Source organism: Thalassophryne amazonica, chromosome 19, assembly GCF_902500255.1.
Source record: "Thalassophryne amazonica chromosome 19, fThaAma1.1, whole genome shotgun sequence".
NCBI classification, from domain to species: domain Eukaryota; kingdom Metazoa; phylum Chordata; class Actinopteri; order Batrachoidiformes; family Batrachoididae; genus Thalassophryne; species Thalassophryne amazonica.
Genome location: NC_047121.1, coordinates 64,608,509 through 64,636,427, shown reverse-complemented (window position 1 = coordinate 64,636,427; position 27,919 = coordinate 64,608,509). Strand labels below are relative to the sequence as shown.

Below are 27,919 nucleotides of genomic sequence, written 5' to 3'. Positions count from 1 at the left end.
TGTAGTGAAAACGTATTGTTAATCAACCACATTTGTACAGATGAAATCTCGACACTTCAGGGCAGCTTTTATTTCTGTCACGTCTTGCCTGAAATAATCAGGGCTGAATCATCTGCATAGAGCAAGAGCTTGCACTGTTTGGCAGCTAGCGCGTCATTAACGTATATCAGAAAAAGAAGTAGTCCAAGTATTGAGCCTTGCAGTACACCACAGGTTATGTTACATTCAGGAGATGTGGTACTATTTAACATCAACAACTTGTTTTCTGCCAGTTGAGTATGACCTAAACCAATCTCGAGTCATTACTTAGGCCAAGCACTTCTCACTTTCTCAAGAAAAAAACAAAAGACACGAATCTCAATAAAGAGGATTCTGCATGGTACAACTGCTTTTGACAAATCTTTCAGAATAAAATATGTAGAGATGTATATGAAGGAGAGTGTTTTCCTTTGTGAAGGTGTACCCTCTCTGAGCGCCCTCTATATGTCCACAAAGACCTCATTCCTAATATATTTAATCAGAAATCAAATGTAAGCCGTGCAACAGACTCCTGTCCTGTCCATGGTCCACCCTGGACAGGACCCATAATTGGAGTAAGCAGATGAAGATGAATGATTGTGAGAAATCAAATATAATGAGTGTTTGAGATCTGCTTGAGAGGCTGCATGTTTACTTTAATTTAATCTCACACAACCAGTTATACAGATGATATTGGCATTTTCCATCATACCGTGTCTTCATGGGATCTCCACTAAAATAAAAGGCACCACAGTCCTCACCATCAGGACCATGGTTGTTCGGTTCTCCCGGGATCCAGTACCTTTAGAAAAATAATTGAGAAATAGGCGGTTACATTGTTTCTGTGATACCAATGTGCCATGTACTTATAAGCAATATGGAAAAGTACAAAAACAATTGTGTCTTGCATTTCCTTCATGCGTCATGATGTCATCTCGACTATGAGTACAGACTGCTGGGCCAAGTCCACAGGAGGAACAGTGATCAAATTTTAAGTATTTTGGATCTGTTTTGCCCCAGATTGCTAATAGACTTTGAAACATTAACAGTCTTTTGTGAGGAAACGTCACTGGAATGCATGACCAAATTGTCCACTGAGACTCTCCATATCAATAATCACATTCATATTTAGAAATTGAACAGCCTGTGAGATGCTCACGTTTCCACCTGGGTCACATTGTTAATCCAGACCCACTTTTCCTCGGTCTCAATGTCAGTGAGGCCAATCCAGTACCCATTCTCCCACCAAGTTTTGCTGGTGGAGTCAGTTTTATAGTTGTCATTCAGCAGTTGCTGTGAGAGAAAACACACATTTTCCACATGATTTTAATTTTTTAATTACAGGAACAACAGTAGACTGTAAACCAGTATTGATCAGTATGTCTGGTATTTATATTGTGTATTTATATTTGCAAACTGTTGCCTTTTTTACTTTCACTTTTGATACTCTGTGTGCTTCTTACCCTGTGTGCTGCTATGCAATGCTGCTAGAACCTTAATTTCCCTGAGGGAGTCTTCTGAAGGGATTAATAAAGTTCTTTGTAATTCAATCTAATTTATCATTTTTCACATTGTGAGTCTTACTCCCTGTAAACACTGCAAAAACACAACAAAATGGAAACAGATTTTCATGTGATATGTGAGCCTGGAGTCTCACATTATGGTTCTTGGCTATCTTCACACCTGCCTGGCACATATTGCAGAATTAGCTTAGTTAGCTACTCCACAAGTGTAGTTTTATGATGGTTCAAATCACATTTAATTAACTTAGTACAGAATGAGTTTAAAATATTGTCTAAACACTTTATATTTACATTCTTACAATAAGTGTTAACAGGTAATAAGGGCTTTAAATCCTTAAGGTGAGAAGCTTGAATATCCTGGAGGGGCTCGGAGTAGAGCTGCTGCTTCTTCCGCTGAGGTGTTCTGGGCATCTTTTGAGGATGCGTCCTGGTTGTCAGCTGAAGGAGGTCTTCCACACATGTCCAGCTGGGAGGAGGCCCCTGAGGAGATCCTGGATATGCCGGAGGAATTACATTTCCCAGCTGGCTTCGGAAAGCGTCTGGATCCCCCAGGAAGAGTGAGAGGACTTAGCCGAGAATAGGGAAGCGTGGATTGAGCTGCTTGATGCACTGCCACCATGACCCGGACACAGACAAGTGGCAGAAAACGCCCTTATATCATGCACATTAACATTAAGTACCTTCAGCTTCTCATTTATTTATTTATTTTGCCTCTCTCGGTCACCGCAGCAGATCAGAGGTGGATCTGCACATTGATTTGGCACACGTTTTACGCCGGCTGCCCTTCCTGACGCAATTCCACATTACATGGAGAATGGGCAGGGGTGACCTTGAACAGCGAACCTTTTGCATTGCTAACTAGCGCCTTTAACAGCTTGGCCACCACCCTGTTACGTGTTAATAACACCGTACAAGTATTTTGTATTCCTACAAGCATCATAAACACATCTAGTGTTTGATTAGAAGGTATTGCTCTGCTGTAGATCCAGTAGCTGCAAAAAGTGTAGTTAAATGTTAATGTGCATAGGTAACTGCAAGTAAATGTATAATTAATTATATATCCATTTCAATAAAGTAACAGGAAAAGCAAAATAATGACACAATAGGCAATTTGGTTAAACACACAGCTCCTGGTCTTCCATAGAAGTCCCCCTATCCACAACTTGGTTAAACACAAACAATGTCGAAAGGTTCAAGTGTCTTCTATGATTTTTCATAAAAGTCACTTGGGTCAGTGGTGAAATGAGATAGACTAACAACAGGTCCTGCTGTTGACTAAATGTTTAGATTTCTCTTTGGAGGACTGAGAACTTTCATGGATAAACTCATGGATATTTGTGTTCCTAATGATTTTATAAACTATTAGAAACTAATGTGTTCATAAACTATCACCACAGTTCTTATAGTTGCTCATTAATGTAATTATGCAATAATAAAGTGGTTATAGCCTTTGTTTTTTCTCGTTAACATATGTAGAAGCATTTTTAGGTCCTTATTTGAACTGTGTATTCTCTGATGAACTATCAAGTGTCCTGATCTGAACTATATGTCCTCTGGTTGAACTAACAGGTGTTCAACCCAAAAAAGGGCTCTATTAGTCACTCGGCCTGTCAGGTACTTTCCAAGTTGGCAGCAGAGTTGGCTGATATCCCAGCAGTAATGAGCCCGCAGGTCAGGTGCACCTGTGGCAGATGCTGTTTTTTTAAAAAAATCAGTTGTAAATCCTTCAAGTTTTAATGGGAGCGTTTGTCACATTGAAATAATGACGTAACACCTGCTTAGGGTTCACTAGAGGACGCTTCCAATAGAAAACCATGTCTTGGGAATAAAATAAAAAGTCGAAGGAGGAGTGATGCCCGCGGGTCTCCAATATATAGATGAGCGCAGTTGGCGCATATTCACTCTCTCTAGAGGGCTCAGTTTGTATAAGCTCTGTTTCGGATGCTTAAATAAACTTAAAAACTCTGTGCATTTTGTCTTGCTTAAGGCTGAATTATTTTAAAGTGTTGTGTTCTTTTCTTGCAAACCACCTGCAATCAGTTTTGTGTTATCTAAAGAAGACATCCTGAGACGACCAAAAAGAAGGACCACGACAGAACTTGGCGAGCCAGCCAGGAGGGTCCAGGGGCATTCCGGCAGCCTGGGACAGTCTAGCTCATCCCTCCAGACCGTAAATAACAGTAATCACGACTAAAAGTAAGCAGAAACCTTTTATAACTTCTGCATGATCTGGAGGAGTGAGTCTGGATTTCCGCCCAAGTTGACAGGTGATATTTTTAATTGCCTCTTACCCAAAAGAACCGGGACTAAGAAAATTGACAAGAGACCAAAAAAGATAAGATTGAAAATTCTCAGGCCTTGTAGACAGAATGCCCAGAGGGTGAATGTGTGTTCCCGGGAAAGAGAGTGTCTGTGTGAGTCAAAGGTCAGGAATGTTCATGAACTCTGGTGCGGAAAAGAGTGCATGGAGAACTAACATGGATGCTTGGGGAATAATTGGTGTTAAAATTCATTACTAACATGCCAGCTGATAGCATGCACTGTAGGGGTTAATTTAGGGAAGTATACTGACAAATAGGTACAAGGTAATACAAGTTTATTTAAAGAAAAAGAGACTGAAGTAGGATAAGTGAGGAAAAAGAGATTAAAAGAGAATAGTGCAGAGAAGCACAAGATAAGCGCCTGAGGGGGCGCAATAGAAATACCGTACGTGATAAGGAGAATAAATAAAAGTGCAGAGGAGCACAGCTGACAGTAAGTAAGATGAGCTCAATAAAGGACATCCTTTTTTTAAGAAAAGAGAAAAAACTATAAAAATAATGGAGAATCGGTGCAAAATACATGAGAATTAATGAAGCAGAAAATAGTGCAGTAAGGCACCAAATACATGCTTGTGGGGCGTGGGAGAAATATAGAAGTGAAGATTAGTGCATACTGAAGAATAAGTAATTAAGTGCAGAGTAATATGAGTTTTTTTTTTATAAGAAAAGAATTGGAAAAAAAAGAGTACTTTGAGTGCAAAGGCACATTAAGCTCACTAGACATAATGTACGCTTGGAGAGCGTAGGAAACATACAAGTGAGAAGAAAGTGCAGGAAAGCACAGTATACGCACGCGAGGCGCTGTAAGGTGAAGTAAATGAAATATTGTACGCTCAGAGAGGAGCTTGTTAAAAATAATATATTAGTTCAGGGTAGGCAACCTGTTCCAGAAAGAGCCATGAGGGTGCAGGTTTTCTTTGCAGCCACTGACTCCACCAGGTGATTTTACTGATTAATATCACTTTGAGCAGATGGAATCAGTTAATCAGTGAAATCACCTGGTGGAGTCAGTGGCTGCAAAGAAAACCTGCACCCTCATGGCTCTTTCTGGAACAGGTTGCCTACCCCTGTATTAGTTGCTGGCAGCGCCGGAGAGCTGTCTAATGTGAAGAAGAGATACATACTCAAACAGAACACATTGGTGTTAAGTGATTAAAAAAGTTGTTTAAAGCCACGGAGTGAAGAGTGGCAGAAGTCTAGATAGAGATATATAGAAATTTGTTTTTAATAATTTTTGTGTATAAAGCTTTTAAAGATTGTTGTGTGGGAGAGCAGAGAGTAAGCGGGGAGTTGCAGGCAAGCTGTGAGAGCTTGCAGGCTGGCTGACATACAAGATTAATGTGAAGAGTACGAGGAGGAGGAGACGTTTGGACTTGGGAGGTGCATGACAGGCAAAGAGGAAAGTGAGAAACAGAGACAGTGGAGAAAAAAGACAGGAGAAGAGACTGCTATGTAAATACAGAGAAGGTAGATATTATTTCAAAGAAAGAAAACTAATAAACAAACATAGCAGAAAAAGACAAGAGAAGCGGAAAGTGAGAAATTAGAAGGAAAAAAGAAAGTCAGGAGCAAAGACATTAGGAAGTGTTAGGGTTGTAAGAGGACTAAAGAAATAAAATTGGTTACAAATTAAAAGAGTTAAGGATCAGATTATAGTGAAAAAGCTGACAGACTGATCAGTGCTTGGGACAGTCATTGATGGGAGACTTAAGTGATGATGAAATAATATTCCCAGAACATTACTTGACTGACGGAGACATCGAAACCCAGGGAATCAGGACACATTTTTGGCTGGAAAGGACCTATTATGACAGTGTAGGAGCAGAACATTGGCAGGACGAACAAGAGATCAATCAGAAATTATGGCAAATTACTAAGATAGTCAATTTGAAGCAAAAGAAAGAACAATTCCCTCTAATTAATTGGGAGCTGCTGATAAGACGTCTGTTGCATCAGGGTTTAACCCCGTGGCTGGAGCTGCTTTGTGCTGATCCTAATAAAGAAATTAGCATACCATTAAATCATTTAATAACACTACCAACCGATCCAGGTGAAGAACTGTTTCCTAGGTTGACTCTGACTGTGGTCCCAAGGAAGGTTCGGTGGGAAACAGGTAAATTTGCATATTTAGTTAAAGAAAAAGAAGACGGACAAAACAGTTGGAAATTTAATCCTTTTAAGGGTTTAAAGTACAAAACAGGTGTTACAGCCGGCAAGCTATTGGTCTGGATCAGGACAGCCCCTGAGGGACTATCAGAACACCATAGAAACACCTCACATAGCGTTTGTCAGGGTTACATGGGTAACTCTCAAGGTCGGGAAAGTACCCCGCTAGACTTAGTACTAAGAAAGTATCCAGGAAAACGCATTAAAGCCAACCAATGTATGAGAAAGTGGCACAAAAGGTCACATGGGGGCAGGCAATGGCCTTTGGAAGGATCATTTGATCCGGTGACATGTGAAGCAGTTGCTGTAGAAATACAGAAAAAAGAAATTAAAGATCAGCAGAAGAACATGAATAACAACAAAAAACGCACTGAGGAAAAAGAAGTTTTGGCCTTGTTCAAGCAGGAAGCACAAAGCCTACAGCAGAAAAGAGAAAAAATGTCAGAGGAAAAATCCAAAGAGACCAAAGCCAGTGCACCGAGCTGGGAAGCAGAGCCACCCCCACATAAACGTCATGATATGGGAAAGACAGCTGGACAGTTTGTATTAGGCACTCATGAAGAGGACCAAGGCATGGATGTGGAGGGCAAATTCACACTGACACTAAAAGCTCGAGAGCCACAAGGAGACAGGTCCTCGATCTGTCAAATGGATCATACAAGGTCTCCAAGTCCAGAAGTAAGTGGTTTCCCATCACGACCAGTAGGGGGGGCCACATATAACAGTGACACTGAGGTAGACGAAGATAGAGAGAGAGACCTGAAGTCTCCACCTGCGCCCCGAGGTCCACTGAAAACCGTCCCCTCCCAGCATAAGTCAGCCGACTGGACCTTCTCAGGCTATAGAGGCTCTAAAGAGTGGCACACTGGATCTAGCCAGAAAAGGTAATGAAGAACTAGCTGAGCAACTTCGGCTAGCGGAGGAAAGAATACAAAGACATAGGGACGCCGAGGAAAGAAGAACACTACAACAATCGACGCCCAATCGAGGGAATCACATTATAGAGCCACCCACCTGTAAGATTTCTGGTGAGGTCGTCATTGAGAGTGCAAAAGAGGCCCGACTCAGGCAAAGACAACAATGTGTAGCCAAAGACATAACGGCTTTAGAACAGGATATAACCAACTTGATGGACCGCCTGGGGCCAGTCAGTCGCACTCGATCTGGAAGACAGTATGGAGCCCCCACAGAAGAAGAGGAGGACGAAGACCTCATATGCCCACTGGTGGTCAGAAATGGTCATCATGTGTACACCCCATGGAGCTGGACAGACATGGTGGGGCTGGCCAACAGGCTGCCAGACATCACCCAAGGAGCTGGGAGATGGATAACTGCCTTAGAAGAAGGCACTGCAGGGGTAACCTTGTCTTTAGGTGACATAAAAGCCTTGCTAATGCATGTAATGGGAAAACATGACACTGAAGAACTAGCAGAAAGGGTTGGACTAACACAGATGATGGGCACTAATCAACATGATGAAGTCCCCTTTAATCGCTATAGAAACTCCATGTGGGAGGGACTGAGAAGAAAGTACCCTGAGGTCTTGGACCCCTCTAAATTGGATGATGAGGAGTGGAAACCTGAAGAGTGCCCAAAGAAGTTCCTGCACAGATTCCAGAAGAGATGGGCAGAGGAAACAGGAAATGCATGGAACCATTCCCCAGCAACTGAAATCCTGTTCAAAATAACTGTAAAAAAGGCTCTACCGGAAGCGGTTCAGAAAGCCCTAGATGGAGTCGTGGGACTATCAAAAATGAATTGGGCCTTATACTCTGAGCATATTTGTCACCATCTTGAAATCTACAAGAAAGAGAAACAAAAAGAAGAAAATGCAGCCAAATCCCTGACGAAAAAATTGGTGCAGATGCAGTTGGGAGAGCTAACCAAAGTCAAGAAAGAAAAAACGAAGACCCAGGCACCAATGATGACCCCTGTTCCTTCTGAGCCAGCAAGCACAGGCCCCACAGCAAACACTGCTGCCAGTATACAGGCACCTGTGGTAACAGCCACACAGAGCCCCCAAGGAGCAGCAGGAAGCACTCCTGCAGGAGGAGTCTCAGCACCGGTGGAGCATCACAATCACTACCATAGCACTGGCACACCCGGGAATGGACCCACCTACAGTCATGGGTGAAGAGGAGAGCCACGGAACTTTCAGGGTCCCAGAGGAGGGTGGCGAAGAGGATCTCGCCAACCTTCATTTGGAAGCAGATTCCAAAACTCGGCTCCCAGTAACAGTCAAGCGGGACCGCCTACGGGACCAACACCCCCAACAGGGGCTCAACCTTCTAATGAGTGTTGGAGCTGTGGACAACCTGGACATCGAATGAGAAATTGTCCAGCCTGACCTTGGGTTGGACCCTCTGCCTATTGGCAATAGGGGGGCCTAGAGAAGCCAGAGGGGGAAACGGTGGCATTGGCTATTTCTATGATACCTAAGGAAGAGCCAACCGTCACCATTAATATACAAAACAGAGATTTCCCTTTTATGGTGGATACAGGGGCAACATAGTCTTGTATAGGGAAAATGGGCGCTCATCTCCCCCTCTCTGGGTCTGTAATTAAGACCATCGGCTTCTCTGGGAAAACTCAAATAATACCTTTTACACGCCCACTTCCTGTAACGATTGCAGGAAAAACAATTGAAACACCCGTTATACTCACAAAATACACCTGTGTACTTGCTGGGATGAGACATTTTATGCAAACTACAAACCAAGATAGTGTGTACCCATCAAGAACTGCAAATACACTTTCCTGACGAAGCACTCACCAACATTATGGTGCTTATGGACATGGAAGACAACGTCCGAACTGTGCAACCCATGGTATACTGGCTGAAGTTACAACCAGAAAATTCAAATCTTCAACTGGAATGGGAAAAATGGAAGCCCTGGGCAGAACAACATTATGCAGCAGTATATACACCTAGTTTACCTTTACATGTCACCATGATGTTCGATGCCAAACAAGAACAAACTGACTATGCATGCTGGTGAGATGCATTGATGAATCAGCGGCTGTTTCACATAACCACCACAGAAATTTATTTAGGCCCCCAAGGGGCCGCAGCTTCTGTCAAGCTAACTTCAGCTGAACAACAATGGTATCAAGTGCCGAATGCCATGCCTCATGTGACCCTTTTAGTCTCAGAAAAGTACGAATCCCATGACCTAGGTCCAATGGTAAAGACAGCCTCAGAAGTTGAAGAATGGCAAAACATGGAAAATCCACAAGTACATCTGTCGAAAGACCAGCGGTTTATACGAATTAACTTAAAAGTAAATGATGAAGCTATAGCCCAAAAAGTGGAGCTCAATCCTAGACCAGAGGGACAGATGGTGTTATCGGCCCAACAAGAGAAATTGTTAGAGCAAATACCACCGGTGGTGTGGTCCAAAAGCAAAACAGATGTAGGACTAGTAAAAACAGCCTTACCAGTAAAAATAAAAGTAAAACCGGGAGCAAAACTGCCTCACCAAAGGCAGTATCCATTAAAACCTCAGGCTGTTGAAGGCATAAAACCGGTAATTAAGGGACTAATGGCAGCTGCAATACTCCTATCTATCCTATCCCTAAAAACAATACCAAAGAGTATCGGCTGGTACATGATCTGCGTCCTATCAATGCAATAATAGAAATGGATGCACCTGTAGTACCTGATCCGCATACTATACTATCAAGCATCCCTGCTGGAGCAAAATGGTACACAGTAATCAATCTGTGTTCAGCCTATTTCAGTGTGCCTGTGCACCCAGATTCACAACATTTGTTTGCGTTCACATTTCTGGGACAACAGCTAACGTATACACGGCTACCTCAGGGACTGAACCTGTCCCCAGCCATCTTTAACAAAGTCCTGGCTGAAGATTTACAACACCTTGACATACCCAGTACATTGGTGCAATATATGGATGACCTCCTTATTGCATCAGAGACTCAAGAACAGTGTGAAAAAGATTCATTAATTGTATTGCATGCATTGGCAGATGGAGGTCATAAAGTAAGTAAGGACAAATTGCAGTTCTGCAAACAACAAGTAGAATACTTGGGAAGACAGTTGTGTGGGACCACGCGATGTATAGCCCTAAGCCAAGTGGAGGCTATAATCAAGGCTCCCAAACCCCAAACAGTGGGACAAATGCTTTCATTCCTTGGGATGGCAGGATACAGTCGGCCGTGGATTTGTGATTATGCTATAAAAACTGCACCTTTGCGTGCCATGATCAGAGCTGCGGGGCAAACAAACAATGCAGCTCTCCTCATCTGGACAGATGAGGCAACGGGAGCTTTTGAGGCCCTAAAAACAGAGATGCAAACTGCTCCAGTGTTAGGCAACCCAGATTATGGGAAACCTTTCCATTTGTATGTTACTGAAAAAGCTGGTTATGCTTGTGCTGTACTAATGCAGGAAACAAACGAAGGAAAACCACCATTGGCCTATTATAGTACAAAGCTTGACAACATTGAAACAGGATTGCCACCATGCTATCAGGGTCTAGCAACAGCTACCTTTGCATTTCAAAAAGCATCATCCATAATCACGGGACATGCAGTAGCATTGTACACGTCGCATCAATTACATGCCCTGCTAACCAGTCAACGTTTTGTCCTAACACAAGCTAGATGCGCTGGATAGGAAGTTGTGTTGTCCGCTCCAGAAATAACAATACAACGTTGTCACACGGTGAACCCCGCCACCAAATTGACCACACGGTTAGATGGCACTCCACATAACTGTGTGGCAGAGACAGAGAAATTCTTGAGAGCCAGAGAACATTTGTATAATCACGCCATAGATGCAGATCTAACCCTGTTCGTGGACGGCTCATGCTTTCGGGATGCCACGGGATTGCATGCGGGCATGGGGATTGTTAAACTAAACACTGATGGCGAGACCTTTGAATTACTGGAGTCCCAAGGAATTGATCAGCCTTGTTCAGTCCAACTGGCAGAAATCAAAGCCTCAACTATGGCTTGCCAGATAGCTAAAGATCAACGTGTTAACATCTACACAGATTCAGCCTACGCTTATGGCGTATGTCATGTACATGCAAACATTTGGAAACAGAGGGGATTCCTGAGAGCAGATGGCACCCCTGTCACTCATGGAGAAGCGATTTCCCAACTGTTACAAGCTCTCCAATTACCGTCTGAGGTATCCATCATTAAATGTGCAGGTCATCAAAAGAATAATAACATCATAGTTCAAGGTAACAACCTAGCAGATGACACAGCTCGCAAAGGAGCACAAGGGGAAAACATGTTTCCCCTGTTAACCATCCAAGATTGTGCCCCACTGGTTTCACTTGAGGCACTGATAGTGGCTCAAAGTAGGGCCAGTGGAGAAGAAAAACGAATGTGGGCTAAACGAGGCGCTATTGAGACACGTAGTCAGGGGCCAGCGGACAAACTGTGGCGCAGTAGTCATGGACATTTTGTGTTACCCACCAATTTATTACGACATGCAATCATTTGGGTGCACGGACCCGATCATTGTTCGCGAGTCCAAATTATGAACAAACTAAAAGCTGTCTGGTGGTCACCATATATGGCGGCTACGGTGGACCGTTTGTTGAATGAGTGTGAGGTATGTGCGCAGTACAATGTCTGGAAATCATTCACAGCCCCTTTAGCCCACATTCCGGTCCCTGATGGGCCATTTAGACGTCTATGATGGATTTCATAGACATGGGAGCTGAAAATCAAGTTAAACGAATGAGATATGTTTTGGTAGTGATATGTAGATTCAGCCGATGGATTGAGGCAGTAGCCTCTCCAAATCAAGACCATAAAACGGTAGCCAAGTTCTTGTGCCGAGACGTTTTTCCAAGATTTGGCATTCCAGATACTATCTCATCTGACAACGGTAGGGCTTTTGTAGCCAAGGTTACACAAGAAACATTCAAACAATTGGGTATCAAACAGAAATTTGGGTGTGTTTATCACCCCCAATCAAATGGGGTGGTGGAACGGGCTAATGGCATTTTAAAGAGCAAACTAGCAAAGATCATAGCAGACAGCAATGGCAAACTAACCTGGCTGGATGCGTTGCTGCTTGCTCTATTGTCAATGCGCTCACAAACTAACCGACTAACCCATCTGACACCATTTGAAGCTCTCACAGGTCAGCCGATGCCTATTCCATACCTGAGAGGACCCTACGAAGGACCGTCGCTGGAGCAGCTACAAGACGAATGGCATAATTATCTGAGGCAATTAACCCAAATACACAAAACTATCTTTTTGCAGGTCAAAGGTGCTACAGAAGACGGAGAAACGGAGATTCCACTTGAAAATCAGACCATCCAGCCTGGTGATCTGGTTTACGTCAAGGTGTTCAAAAAGAAGTGAGACAGGCCCCGCCGAGAAGGTCCTTTTAAAGTGATTCTTGCCTCACGTACAGCAGTCAAAGTAGACGGTAAGGACACTTGGTTCCACTTAAACCACTGCTGTAGGGTTGGTGGCCCAACGCCCCTGCAGCCTCGGCAAGCTCGTCTTGCCAGAGCCGCCGGGCCAAGGGGGGAAGTGAGAGAAGCCAGGGACCCTACAGCAGCACCGAGGGATGGCCACGCCTCCCTGCAGCCAGAAACAGCACAGAGGGAAGGCCACGCCTCCCTGCAGCCAGGCGAACACCAGCCAAGGCGCTCACAGAGACTGATTGAACAAAGACGACGCATGGCTTCAGAGAGTAGTGGATCCCTGCCAGATAGAGCAGCGACAGACTCAGATGCAGACTCAGAGTCAGAAACAACTGGAGATGCAGACCAACAGACAGACAGAGATGCAGACCGACAGATAGACAGGCCACAGGAGACATCAGCCTCAGACAGTAACTCAGCAGACTTACCGACAGAAGAACCACAGGAAGAACAACCCAGACAAAGCACAGATACACCACACACCCCTAGTGATAGCTCACCTAGCGACAGCTCACTCAGTAGCACATCTAGTAGCACACCTCAACCAACACCAGAATAATGATTAGGGAATTATTCAAGGGGTTGACGATACTACTGGTGGTTAGTATGGGAGAAAACAGACGTCCAAAACATACAATGGACTGTGCCGTGGCTATGGCCGCAATAGCAACTAAACAAGGCAATCTAAACACAGGAAAAACATATAATTTGGCATACATTAAATAAAAAGCCTATAAGAACATATGACTACAGGGAAAGCTAGGGGATCACATACAATCAACATAGAGGTAATTTGTGATAAAAAAAAAAGGATGCAGGGAAACCAAGCAAGACGTAACTGTTACAGTACATGAAGCCACAAAATGGGTAAAAATCAAACCAAGGAAAAAGAGGACAATTAGAAGCCTAGAAACAAGCAATCACTTAGGGAGATGGGATCCCAGTACAGACCTAGCCTGCACACAAGGGTTGAAGACCAATTTATTTTACCAATGGTTAAAATTTTCCGCTAGACAGATCAGTGAAAAGCCTTGCATAGCCTGTCACCGGAAAAATGTGATACCTCAGGCTAAACCCCTACCTGATATCAACAACTGTTATAGGAGTCCCCAACATAACTTAGACCAAGCAGAGTGCTATCCACAATGTGTTATGAAAATGGCAGTAGGTGATGAAAAATATGCTGCCGACAGTAAATTTTGTCCAGTGCCTCTAAGTACAGAAGGAACCCTCCCACCTATGATTAAAATAGAGAAAGGGATGATACACCCTTTTTGTATAGCTAAAGGCTTAGCAGCACAATACATAAGCAATTGGCAGGTAGGGATGACCCAGTCAAAACACCACATACAGTGTATGCAAAAGCAGCAAGAATATAAACCGGCCAAAGCATCATGGAACATTACCATATGTCACACCCTGCCAGCAGTAGGCATACAGTGTGAACAAATAGTACCGGCCACAGGGGGGTCTGTAATTGGACTAAATCTCATCCATGCTTCATGGGTATCTATTCCCAATTTAGCTAAGGGAACGGTACCCTTAGCTGACATCTTTTGGACATGCCGACAGAAAAAGAAACTCCTATCATCCCTGTCCCCTAATTGGAAAGCCTTTGTGCCCCTGTGATGCTCACAGGAGTAATAACAGTAATTGAAATGCCAAATTCAATACAAACCATGCCACAGAAACTTCGTAAGAAAAGAGGAATAATGACATTTAAAACAGACTACAACATCACAGTAAAAAACGGGATACCAGAAGGGATACCCCGACAATTAGAAGCCATAGACAGTAGCAGAGTTAAAGCAGATGAAGATGGGGACAAATGGGGATGGGCATTGGCTCTGTTCGGGGTTACTCCAAAAGTTCGTTCTAGGTTCCAGGAGGTGCAGTGGATTAATTATTTGTGGTATAATCAACAAAGATATTTGAATTGGACATTGGCAGCTGTGGGAGCCTTATCCAAACAACTGCACGCCACCTCGCTAATGACAATGCAAAATAGATTAGCTATCGAGATGATGATGGCTGATGAACAAGGAGTTTACGTTATGATCAAAGCCACCGAATGTTGCACAGCTATTCCCATGCGTACAGGGGAAGATGGAAATTTGACAGAGCTCTTAATCACACTTGGGGAGATGCAACAAGAACTATTAAGTAACTCCATAGGAGGGAGAAATGAAACTGACGATTCTGGATATATTGTAGGGAATGGCGTAAATATTGGCCCACTGTTTACACTATTTGGGGCTTTAAGGAGAGGGTGGATATCATGGAAAGACTGGTTATATCAGATAGGTGTAGTCTTGGCACTAATAGGGGTGGCGGTCTTGCTGGTAATATGTTGTGGTATTTCATTGATAAAATTTCTGGTTAATAAATTGATTGCATCCACAGTAGGACAGCTCCCACTGTTAGCCGACCAAGCCCTAGGAGAAGGCACAAATGAAATAGACAAAGAACCAGAATATATGGAAATGGATGAAATACCAATTACCCTCCCTGACAGCCCCCAGCTACCTAACATTGTGGCATATACCCCAGATAGGGAGGACTGGGATGGACAGTGTTTGGTGATATTGTAGACGAGGAAGAAGACATGCACGCACATTTACATTCACACACATGCACCCACAACAATGAGGGATAGGATAGACAATATCTGAAAGAATGACATGGAGCTGTAATAATGACTGTATATGTATATTAATAGGACACAGGAGTATGGCTGAGAGAACAGACTCCCCTGATCAGGGACTTATGCCTGATCTGCCTCTATCAAGTCTGATTGGTCTCTCAGAACTGTCTGGAGAAGAGGATCTACTGGAGGGCCGGTCGAGACATGATTGGTCGCCACAGCCGCCATCCATCCAGCAGCTGAGCCAGTTGGCAACAGAAGGATCCCCATCATTCCAGCACCTGGCGACGAGGGCTTCACAGAGTCTGCCTGCAACAAGAGACGGCCCGAGGACTCCGCCATCATTTGAAGGACCCTTTGGACTCTGGAACCCACCCCTTCCGCAGATGCCATGGAGACAGTCACATGTGCCGGTGGCAACGATACCTTCAAGGGGAGGCAGCCAATGTCGGCCATATGCGGCAATCGCCCGAGTGCATCCTAGACCCAACTCACTGCTAGGACCTGTCCCCAGTTTCCCACCCCCAAGGCAGGAAAGAAATTTCGAACAGCCCAATGCCTCTGAAGGAGGATCAGCAGGGGTGGACCTCAGCCAAACTCACTCACCAGGACAGAGGGGAGCTTTGTACAGGCTGTTAAATGCCCGGAGTGTCGCAACCACTTGCCCGTGCAACATCAACAATACTCCCCCCACACATGAGATGCCTCCCCCCTTGTGCTTCCTGTCTCCTGGACTGCACAACCTTAATCTGGTCATGGTCACCCCACTGGACATGGCAATCTTGACTCGAGAGCTTCTTCTTCCACAAGAGTCTGCTCCAAAAACCCTGGAGCAGCTCCTGCCCTTCACAAATCACATTCCCCATGGGCTATTTGATGAAATCATGCCACAACTGAGTCAGACAGCTGCATACTTGTTAAGGATACACTGTGACAATGCCAACATCTCTTGTGCTCAGGAGGGCCTCCATACTCCACTGTGTTGTCTTCAGTCTAGTATGGACATGCTAGCCAGCATGATGGAGCATATGGAGAGGGAACACCTAGGGCTGGCCACCACCACCCTGAATGTGGGCAAGAATTCTCTGGGGGCCCTGTACAGCTTGGCCAAGCAGCACAAGGAGCTGGAAAGATCCATCAGAGAACTGCGCGACTGTCTGAAAGCCAGAATTCCTGATCCTCCCCCCACTACCCCTGAAAGGCCAACCTCCCCATATTCCCCAACTTCTCCCAAAACTTCAGACGCTGAGTAAATGCTGGGGAGCGCGGACTGACCTAATGGCTCTGAAAACGGACAACAACTTTGGCTCTTGAGTTTGGATTATGGACTGTTTCAGAAATCCGAGTGTAAATATGTTAGTAACGAAGGTCTGATAAATGTCTGTCCTTACCATCATGTGCGTAACACAGATAAAGCTAAATGCATACACATAGATATCACATTGCAAATTTATAAAAAGGGGACCCTTACACGGCGTGGCTGGGAAGTTAGTGGTAAAGAGGCGTCATAGGGACCCCTTTTTCTTAAATTATTGCATGCCTCAAGAGACATGCATCGCCTAAATTTGGCGTCTGGCCAAAAAGGGCATTGAAAAACAAGCTGAAAAAGAAGAAAAACAAAGTGGAAAATGTTGAGAAATGGCCTATAATGAAAACCATTATATGATTGGATAAGGCAAATGACTTAAGGACGGACATGAAGGGAAACCATTTATTGTGTTTATCATTAAACTAGACATAGCTGCGCTAACCTTAGAATAGTTTCTTGATTGGTTAACTGAATAGTGGTAATGTAGGGGTTGTTTGATGGGCTTAAATAATAAATGTGTGAAGCTTTAACAAAATAATATGTAGAACCAAGTATAATGGGTTAGAGCCTCTGGTTGAGTGAGACAATAGATGCCAGAAGATGATTGGTTGCACACAATGTCAATGTAATTCCTTTACTTTGCCATGATTAAGAGTTTGCTGTAAATTGTCTTATGTGGCCATTTTAAGTGCCTTGATTTACACCAAAACTCAATGTTTGAGTGTCACCTTGCGTTGATATAATCCAGCTAATTGACCACCGTGTGCCTTAGTATGTAGGTTCACCTGCACTTAAATATATTTACCGTGTGAAGTATCACTTATATTCATATCCGCACCAGAGTTATCAGTAATTCGAGTGATGTGATTTTTTATTGCAATGCACAAATGAGGATGTCTTGTCAATAAACAGCCCAAGAGTATAGTTGATGTAATGGGACTCTTTCGAGTCCCAGAGGAGGGACTGTAGAAGATTTTTAGTGTTGTGTGGGCCGCTGAAGAGGAGGTACTGCTGGCCCACCACCACCAGATGGCGCCCTGCTTGAAGTGCGGGCTTCGAGCACGAGAGGGCGTCATAGCAACCGGGAGTGACAGCTGTTACTCATCATCAGCATCAGCTGTCACTCATCCACATCATCACCACCACCTTAAAGGCCGGACTGCAACTCCACCTCTCCGCCGAGAAATCAACTACCAATCAGGTAATTTCTCTGCTGAACAAAAACCTTGTGTAATAGTCTGAACTTCTGTTGCAGCCATTTTCCTGTGGTGATTGCCTTATCTGTGGGATTGACGTTTGGTGTGATCAGCGACGGCTTCGCTTCACACCCCAACCAGATAAGTGGTTAGACAGGAGCTGCACGAGTGTGTGATTGGAGGTGGAGGTGCTCCTTCCTTACTGAATACAGACTGCGGGATTACTGAGTGTGCGACCTCACACTCATCAGGACTGTCTCTGTTCTCTGCCAGCAGTACCGGGTCTGACTGCTGAAGACAGCGGCCACCTGGGGCGCAGGGCTTGGCGGCTCCGGTGTTCTTCAGCTCCGTTGGCAGTGGAAGCTGTGTGGGATCCGGCTCTTCTCTCGCCAGGCGTCTTCTATCGTCGAGCCTGCCCACACGTCACCTGGTGTATGATTGACAGTCACTATATTGTTATTGTCTGTACGTCGTTGTGTGATTCACAACATTAAATTGTTACTTTTGGCTTATCCATTGTCCGTTCATTTATGCCCCCTGTTGTGGGTCCGTGTCACAACACTCTCACAACAGGATTTCTCGGCCAGCGTCATGGATCCTGAGGGGCGTCAACCATCGCTTGAACAGCCAATGGAAGAGCGAGGTGCACAGGCGCCAGCAGGAGGCGTGTTGGGTGAGCTGCAGCACATCTTAACCGCCTTTACCGCTCAGTTGGACTTAGTTACCGAGCAGAGCAGTGTTCTCAATCGTAGGATGGAGGCTCTCACCGCCCAGGTGGAAGCGCGTGCTCAGGGCGCTGCTGCAGCACCTCCTCCTGCTGACCGTGTGCCAGAAACAGACATTCCGCTGGTCGTTTAACGAACCCCCCCACCTTCCCCTGAAGCATACATAAGCCCTCCGGAGCCGTACGGAGGCTGTGTGGAGATGTGCGCGGACTTCTTGATGCAGTGCTCACTTGTCTTTTCACAGCGTCCCGTCATGTACGCAGCAGACGCTAGCCGGGTGGCTTATGTGATCAATTTGCTTCGAGGAGAGGCACGCGCCTGGGCTACGGCGCTCTGGGAGCAGAATTCACGGCTCCTAACGGTTTATACCGAGTTTGTGAGGGAGTTCCGACTGGTGTTCGACCACCCTCATAGAGGCGACACCGCTTCAAGTGTGCTGCTGTCGATACGGCAGGGGCGTCGGAGCACAGCGAAGTATGCAGTCGACTTCCGCATGGCGGCAGCGCGAGCCGGCTCGAATGCTGTTGCGCTCCGCGCCGCCTTTGTAAACGGACTGTCTCTGGTCCTTAAGGAGCACCTGGTGGTGAAGGACGAGCCGCGGGATTTAGATGGGCTTATCGACCTGGTTATACGGTTAGACAACCGATTAACAGAACACCGACGGGAGCGAGACGAAGGGCGTGGTCAGGCACAAGCCGTCCCTCTTCCTCCCGGGTCCGAAAGGAAGCCGACTTCCCCACGCTCCACTGCCAGGGCTCTCCACGTGACAACAGCTCCCCCTGCTGACGTTGCTATGGAAACGAGCAGGGCCAAAAAACGATCAGATCAGAGACAAAGGAGGCTGATCCGTGGAGAGTGTTTTCTCTGCAGCTCTACCGAGCAAACACAGAGAGAATGCCCCAAACGGTCAAAACAGCAACACTCGTCCTTAGAGACTGGGCTAAGGGTGGGTCACAACACCCACATGGGGAAACCTCGACGATCTGCACGAATCCCAGTCACGATCCTGAGTGGGGATCTAACCCTTCACGCCCCAGCACTGGTGGACACGGGGTCGGAGGGGAATCTGCTGGATAGCAGATGGGCAAAGGAGGTTGGGCTCCCTCTAGTGGCCTTACCATCACCATTGTCGGTGCGGGCGCTAGATGACACCCTTCTTCCACTAATCACACACCAGACACAGCCAGTGACATTGGTGGTGTCTGGGAATCACAGGGAGGAGATTGTGTTTTATGTAACACCTTCTACCTCCCGAGTAATTTTGGGTTTTCCATGGATGTTAAAACACAATCCCCGGATTGATTGGCCGTCCGGGGTTGTGGTTCAGTGGAGCGAAACCTGCCACCGGGAGTGTTTAGGATCCTCGGTTCCACCCGGTGTGACAACTAAGGAGGAGGTTTTAGTCCCCCCCAATCTGGCGGCGGTGCCAGCCGAGTACCACGACCTTGCTGACGTCTTCAGCAAGGATCTGGCACTCACGCTGCCCCCGCACCGTCCGTACGATTGTGCCATTGATTTGATACCGGGCGCTGAGTACCCGTCCAGCAGGCTGTACAACCTCTCACGTCTGGAACGCGAATCAATGGAGACCTACATCCGGGACTCGTTAGCTGCCGGGTTGATCCGGAACTCCACCTCCCCGATGGGTGCTGGTTTCTTTTTTGTGGGCAAGAAGGACGGCGGACTCCGTCCATGCATTGATTACAGAGGGCTGAACGAGATCACGGTTCGCAACCGATACCCGTTACCTCTGTTGGATTCAGTGTTCACGCCCCTGCATGGAGCCCAAATTTTCACGAAATTGGATCTTAGGAATGCTTATCACCTGGTTCGGATCCGGGAGGGAGACGAGTGGAAGACGGCATTTAACACCCCGTTAGGTCACTTTGAGTACCTGGTCATGCCGTTCGGCCTCACCAATGCGCCCGTGACGTTCCAAGCATTGGTTAATGACGTCTTGCGGGACTTCCTGCATCGGTTTGTCTTCGTATATCTAGACGATATACTCATCTTTTCTCCGGATCCTGAGACCCATGTCAAGCATGTACGTCAGGTCCTACAGCAGTTGTTGGAGAACCGGCTGTTTGTGAAGGGCGAGAAGTGTGAGTTCCACCGCACTTCTTTGTCCTTCCTGGGGTTCATAATCTCCTCCAACTCCGTTGCCCCTGATCCGGCCAAGGTTGCGGCAGTGAGAGATTGGCCCCAACCAACGAACCGTAGGAAACTACAACAGTTCCTCAGTTTTGCAAATTTCTACCGGAGGTTCATCAAGGGCTACAGTCAGGTAGTTAGCCCCCTGACAGCCCTGACCTCCACAAAAGTCCCCTTCACCTGGTCGGATCGGTGCAAAGCCGCGTTTAGGGAGTTGAAACGCCGGTTCTCGACTGCACCAGTTCTGGTGCAGCCCGATCCCAAGCCCCAGTTTGTTCTTGAAGTGGATGCCTCTGACTCAGGGATAGGAGCCGTGCTGTCCCAGAGCGGGGAGTCCGACAAGGTTCTCCATCCATGTGCCTACTTTTCCCGCAGGTTGACCCCAGCTGAACGGAACTATGATGTCGGCAATCGGGAACTTCTTGCGGTGAAGGAGGCTCTTGAAGAGTGGAGACACCTGTTGGAGGGAGCATCGGTACCATTTACGGTTTTCACGGACCATCGGAACCTGGAGTACATCCGGACCGCGAAGCGTCTGAACCCCAGGCAAGCCCGCTGGTCGCTGTTCTTCGGGCGTTTTGACTTCCGGATCACCTACCGCCCCGGGACAATCAATCAATCAATCAACATTTTTCTTATATAGCGCCAAATTACAACAAACAGTTGCCCCAAGGCGCTCCATATTGTAAGGCAAGGCCATACAATAATTATGAAAAACCCCAACGGTCAAAACGACCCCCTATGAGCAAGCACTTGGCCACAGTGGGAAGGAAAAACTCCCTTTTAACAGGAAGAAACCTCCAGCAGAACCAGGCTCAGGGAGGGGCAGTCTTCTGCTGAGACTGGTTGGGGCTGAGGGAAAGAACCAGGAAAAAGACATGCCGAGAAGAACCAACGGTCTGACGCCCTGTCCCGGGTGCATGAAGAGGAGGTCAAGACCGAGCCATCAGACCCCCCTGACACCATCATCCCCGAGTCCGCTGTCGTGGCCACCCTTACCTGGGACGTGGAGAAGACCGTCCGGGAGGCCCTGACACGGAGCCCGGACCCGGGGACAGGTCCAAAGGACAAGCTGTACGTCCCACCAGAGGCCAGGGCTGCGGTCCTTGACTTCTGTCATGGTTCCAAGCTCTCCTGTCATCCAGGGGTGCGAAGGACCATGGCAGTGGTCCGGCAGCGCTTCTGGTGGGCGTCTATGGAAGCCGACGTCCGGGAATATGTCCAGGCCTGCACCACCTGTGCCAGGGGCAAAGCCAACCACCACAAGGCCCAAGGCCTCCTCCAGCCTCTGCCCGTGCCTCGTCGCCCCTGGTCTCATATTGGCCTGGACTTTGTCACGGGTCTCCCGCCGTCCCAGGGCAACACCACCATCTTAACGATAGTGGACCGGTTCTCCAAGGCGGCCCACTTCATGGCCCTCCCGAAGCTCCCGACGGCCCAGGAGACTGCAGACCTCCTGGTCCACCACGTCGTGCGTCTGCATGGGATTCCATCAGACATTGTCTCGGATCGTGGTCCTCAGTTCTCCTCCCAGGTCTGGAGGAGTTTCTGCAGGGAACTGGGGGCCACCGTCAGTCTCTCGTCTGGGTACCACCCCCAGACGAACGGGCAGGCAGAGCGAACGAACCAGGGGATCCACGGGCTCTACATTGGGTAGTATTTATAAAATAGGTAGCTGCAAAGATCTCAATGTAATGCCCAGGAGAGACTTCCATGAACTATCTTGTCATTTCTGACAGTAGATGAATACTTGTTACTGTTGGAATAGTTTTCAAGTTTTTTTTTTTTCATAAATATTTTCAGTTTTCAAACTGTTACTTTGCAACCCACCTGCTCCTCCCAGTTATCGATCACGACCAGATCAGCTCCACGACTGATACAGTCTGCTCTGCTGTTCGGCCAGTTCCTTTTGGGGTTGGATGCAGGATTAGAAAAGAAATAGCAGGATGAATTAACAAGAATCCATCCTGGCTGGCATTTGCCACAGCTTTCCTCTGTTGGAAGAGCAAAATGTTAAAAACTTGTCTTTTCAGGTTTTCAATAATGTGATGCATATCCTTCACTGAGAAAGTAAAAGAAAATAAAAACTACTGTGCTAAGGGCGGCCAAATATTATGGTCATTATACAACCAACAGAGGGCAGTCACTGTCCACATCAAAATGAACAGGAACATTATGGTGAGGGTTCACACCTTGAATCTTCCCAAATATAAAGGAAATGCATGGAGCAGTCACTGAGATCTAACTCCAGACAGACAGACACAAACCAATGCTTGTTTTTTTAAATAATCAAATTCTCTGATTTCAGCTTCTTTAACATTAATATTTCTGGTTATTTGACTAATTTCTTTACTTGTATCTGGCTGTAAATTGAATACATTCAGGCTGTGGACAAAACAAGACATTTGAAAGCATCATCTTGGGCTCTAGAAAACTCTGATAAACATTTGCTGCCATTTACTGGCATTTTATGAACCAAACAACTCAAGTATTTTGTGGATTAATCGATTATGAAAATAATTGATTACTGTGGCCCTAATGCTACAATATGAAATAGTTCAGATGGCTGCAGAATAGCAGTAGGATGTGAGATCTTTCACTCGCAGGTAAAAACAGGCCAACAGTTGGAGTCAGCGGTACAACTACAAGTAAGATTAAACCTTAAAACCTTACCTAAAGTAGTATGATTATACTGAAGTATTGTTTTCTCTTTTTGTAGCGTCTCAATCTGCTTTTGAAGGTCATCATTGAGCGTTTTCTGCTGCTCCAGCTGCACTTGTCTTTGGCGATGGCTGGTGCGCTCCATCTCTAATCTTGTCTGGGCTTCCTCTTTGGCTTTGATCACTTCGCTGTGGTTGCTGAGATAGCTCAGCTCAATCATTAGTGTTGTATCAGCCGACTGAGGAATCTGAAGGTCATCATCTTTGGCTTTGGCACCTGAAACACGAACACTTTTAATTATCAAAATAAACTGCATTGGTAGTGTCAAAGTTCATTTCTATTAAGCATTTGTTCTGCAGTTTATAATAAGAACTGCATCTAAACACAACTGCACAGTTTTTAATCAGTAAAATGTATTTGCAGGGACTTCCAGTATGGCGTTTAGAGAGAAGATGCGTATTCGTTTTTGCATTGCAAACCAGGCACATTTTGTTTGGTATCCCGGTTTTATTTTTATTTTTCATACTTACAGCTTTTTAACCACCTATATATCCAAGTCTAAATCCACCAGCAGCATGGTGGATTAGTGGTTAGCGCTGTTGCCTCGCAGCAAGAAAGTTATGGGATCGATTCCCACCTGTGGCCTTTCTGTGTGGAGTTTGCATGTTCTCCACGTGTTTGTGTGGGTTTCCTCCAGGTGCTCCGGTTTTCTCCCACATTTAAAGACATGATGCAGGTTAGGTGAATTGGAAACTTTATAATTGTCGAGGTCTCCCTTGCAAAAGAGATCTTGATCTCAATGGGACTAACCTGGTTAAATTAAAAAAATTAGAATGTAAATCCGAACGGGACAGAGAAACTTTGCCGCTTGCTGCACCTGTAACTATGGAGGAGAATAACCTTCTCCTAGAAGTGTCTAATCAGACAGATATTTATTCTGATGTGTTAGAGACCGGTAGAGATAACCCCCCCCCCCCCCCCCCCACACACACACACACACTTTCATTAAGATATTGCTTAGCATTGGGCAAATTAGCAAGTTCACAAAATGTACTTGCATAATGCAAGCTGTATTCCTTATGTCATTATTCTCTGCTTTGGTATGTTAGCATCATGACTAAAAAGGGACAATTTCCTTCTGAAAGAATTCCATCCAGGAAGTAGGACCTGGTGAAACTGAGAAATGGAGGATTTAAGCCTGACATTCGGAAAGAGTGAAGGAAAATAGTACCACCTGAAGGAAACTGTTGTTATTGCTATATTTTATTTATTTATTTATTATTTTTGATTGTTCTACCTGTACATTTGTCCAGTGATTGTGTACCATTAGAAGAGTAATTGCTATGATCCATGTAGTTGCTGAGCCTTACAAGTAATTTTGAAATGTATCTTTTGACATTTACTGCAAATTCTTTCACCCCACTACTAAATAATCACCCCCCCCCCCCCCCCACTGAGCCCCATCAACAAAATCTCTGAAGCCGCCCCACTGATTGACTTGTACATTGCATATAAAAATTCAGTTTGATATCTGTGCACTAATTTAAATTTTAATCTTTTAGAACAGTTATTAAGAATTAAATTAATTTCTTGAAAGTCATGTTATAACATTGACATTAATTCTTGTAAAATGTCCATGCAGATGTTTAATGCACAGAAAAGGGAAACTCACAGCAAATCCCCAGAACAACAGTCACAATCAGCAGAACTGCATTCAGCAATATCAGACCCAGTAAAACCAGTCGGTGATATATAAAAACAGATCCCCCTGGAAACAGAAGGTGTAATATCTATTTTTAAATGATATTACAGAAGAATGACTTTTAGTTTAAGACCTTAGAATGTGTGGATAATATTTAAATTACACACAGTGAATTAAATGGACACAAATCAGAGAAAAAAGAAATAAATAAATTCTACTGTCACTTTCAGTTGTAAATACTGTACAGAAGAAGTGCCACATAAAATAAAACACAATAAAAAGAACAATACAATACTAATATGAATCACATTTATTTAAATAAAATAAAATAGGAAATACATAAAATATTAATTTTAAACATGAAGATAAAAATTTCCTGACCATTACAAATTATAGGCGGTTGAGAACAGAAACAACTTGAGCATTGTTTTAAAATCCTCAGTGGAACTCAACTGTCTAACTTCACTTGGTAAACCATAACATGGGTGCATGAACTGAAAATGCTCTATGACCTATCGTTTCTTTTTTAATGAACTGAAAGTAATAATGCACATTTTAAAAAGTCTGTTGTACCTTTTCCGACAGTTTGGTGCTGAGCGTGTTGATGACCATTAATGGCTTTGTGTTGGTGGCCTGATTGAGAGTTCTCCATGTTCCTGGTGCCTGCACTGCCTTTATTGATCTATTTGTGCTCTCATTTATACCAATGATAACACTGTGTGTGTGTGTGTGTGTGTGGACTCTGATCTGGATGCTGTTTGTCCTGACTTTGTTTGTATGAGCAGCTTTCCTTTTGTAAATCACTCATATTGTATGTACAATTGTCTGTCACTTTGTCCTCTCTAGTCCAGTCTTCGCTGTGGCTTCTTGGTTCCACCGCCTGGAGCAGGCCGTGTCCTCCACTCAACAGACCGCCTAATTATATTATTTTGTTGTTTTGGGTCAAGTGTGAATAAATCTTCAGTTATTCATTATTTTCCTTCCTGCTTCCTTGCGTTTGGGGCCAGTTTAAATCCCAGGTAACCTCACAACCAACCATAACAGCATGAGGTGTTTAGTATTACTGTATCTTTACACAATGTTAACCCTTCCTGGAAGAAGGACGTCTATCTCTATAATAATAAGTCCCTTCGGCTGCTCCCTTGTTTGCACTCGGGGTCACCACAGCAAATCTCTGTCTATCGCTATCCATCTCTATATATCTCTATGTATCTCTATATATTTCTATCTCTATATGTCTCTATGTATCTCTATATATCTCTGTACATCACTATATAGCTATCTCTATCTCCATATATCTCTCTAGCTAACTCTATATATCTATCTATCTCTAGCTCTATCTATCTCTGTCTCTATCTCTATATAGCTCTATAGATCTCGATATATCGCTATCTATCCGTATCTACCTCTATATATATTTATCTATCTCTCTCTATCTATCACTGTATATCTATATATCTCTATCTACCTCTATGTATCGCTATAGATCTCTATATATCTCTGTACATCACTATATATCTATCTCTATTTATCTTTATCTATCTATATGTATCGCTAGATATCTTTATATATCTCTATCTGTCCCTCTCTATTTCTATCTGTCTCTATATATCTTTCTATATCTGTGTACTATATATCTATCTCTATATATCTCTGTCTATCTTTATATATCTCTCTAACTCTATCTTTATCTAGCTCTGTCTCTATATATCTCCATCTTTATCTATCTCTATATCTCTCTATATATCTCTGTACATCACTATATATCTATCTCTATCTCACCACAGCAAATCCAAGGTGGATCTGCATGTTGAATTGGCACAAGTTTTATCCCGGATGCCCTTCCTAACGCAACTCCACATTACATGGAGAAATGTGGCAGGGGTGGGACTTGAACCGGGAACCTTCCGCACTGAAACCAAGTGCATTAACCACTTGGCCACCACCCCTGCCTTCTATATCTCTCTCTATCTATATCTCTACTGTTGTGTGTCATCCTGGTACCTGCTCTCTATCTCTTTCCAGGTGGCATTCCTTGTGGAGCTGATGATCACACCTGTCTGCAGTCAACCTGCCTCCATATAAACCCTGGTTCAACAGCTTATCTGCTCCAGAAACTCAGTGTTCACGACCTGGTACCTGGCCTCTCTATTTCTGTATAGAGCCTTTTTGTCTGCATTACGTCGCAGTGTTTCTTGACTCGCTGTTTTGTGAACTGCATGTTCATCTGTTCAGTTTGGGTCTGCGTGACTGTGAGCAGCTGCCCTCATACAGTCTCTCCTCCTCCACAGTGACACCACTCTCCGTCAGCTCCACAGGAGGCCACCTGTACCACGGACCACTCACAACTCCTCACCATGGATCTTCACCTGCACACCGGGTCCTACTGGGCTGTGGCTTCCTGTTTCCACTGCAACGCAGGCCGGGTCTCCACTCTGCAAACCTCCAAATCAGTACACACCATTTATGCAGCATCTGACCTTGTAATCATCCCTGTACAATTAATCTGGTTTGCTTCTTCCATTCAGCCTATCTGCTTTGGAGTCCAATCCTGGTTTTGGGTCACATCCGTTATATCTGTACATATATCTATCTATTTCTGTCTGTCTATATCTCTATCTAGAGACATCTCCATATCTCTATCTGTCTATATCTCTGTCTAGCTACATATATCTGTCTATATCTCTATCTAGCAACATCTCCATATCTCTATCTTTATCTATCTCTATCTATTTGTATATATTTCTATCTATCTCTATATATCTCTATCGCCATCTATTTCTATATATCGCTATCTCTATCTATATCTTTATCTATCTCTATCAGTCTCTGTCTATCTCCATCTATCTCTACATATCTCTATCTCTATCTGTTTCTATACATCTCTATCTCTATCTTTATCTATCTCTATCTCTATATGTCTCTATCTTTATCTATCTCTATCTCTATATATCTCTGTCTCGATATATCTCTATCTCTATATCTCTGTATATCTTTGTCTATCTCTATTTATCTCTATTTATCTCTCTCTCTCTCTCTCTCTCTATCTATATATATATATATCGATGTATCTCTGTCTGT

General features: G+C 44.7%; 1 protein-coding gene across 1 annotated transcript; it reads right to left on the bottom strand.

Moving 5' to 3' along the window:
- Nucleotides 1–574: 574 nt before the first annotated feature.
- Nucleotides 575–25,610, bottom strand: LOC117501133 (CD209 antigen-like protein E). The gene is made up of 6 exons (XM_034159963.1): nt 25,412–25,610; nt 24,809–24,904; nt 23,149–23,412; nt 22,306–22,469; nt 1,178–1,311; nt 575–820 (listed from the first exon to the last, which is right to left on the bottom strand). Exons 1-6 carry the CDS (start codon nt 25,488–25,490, stop codon nt 670–672), a joined length of 888 nt encoding a protein of 295 aa, XP_034015854.1. The 5' UTR covers nt 25,491–25,610; the 3' UTR covers nt 575–669.
- Between the last annotated feature and the right edge of the window lie 2,309 nt (nt 25,611–27,919).

Coding starts and splice junctions, on each gene's coding strand:
- LOC117501133 (XM_034159963.1), bottom strand. CDS start 25,490: ATGGAGAACTCTCAATCAGGCCACCAACACAAAGCCATTAATGGTCAT. Junction 24,905..25,411: donor GCACCAAACTGTCGGAAAAG/GTACAACAGACT, acceptor TTCTGTTTCCAG/GGGGATCTGTTTTTATATAT. Junction 22,470..23,148: donor GTATAATCATACTACTTTAG/GTAAGGTTTTAA, acceptor CTCTTCCAACAG/AGGAAAGCTGTGGCAAATGC.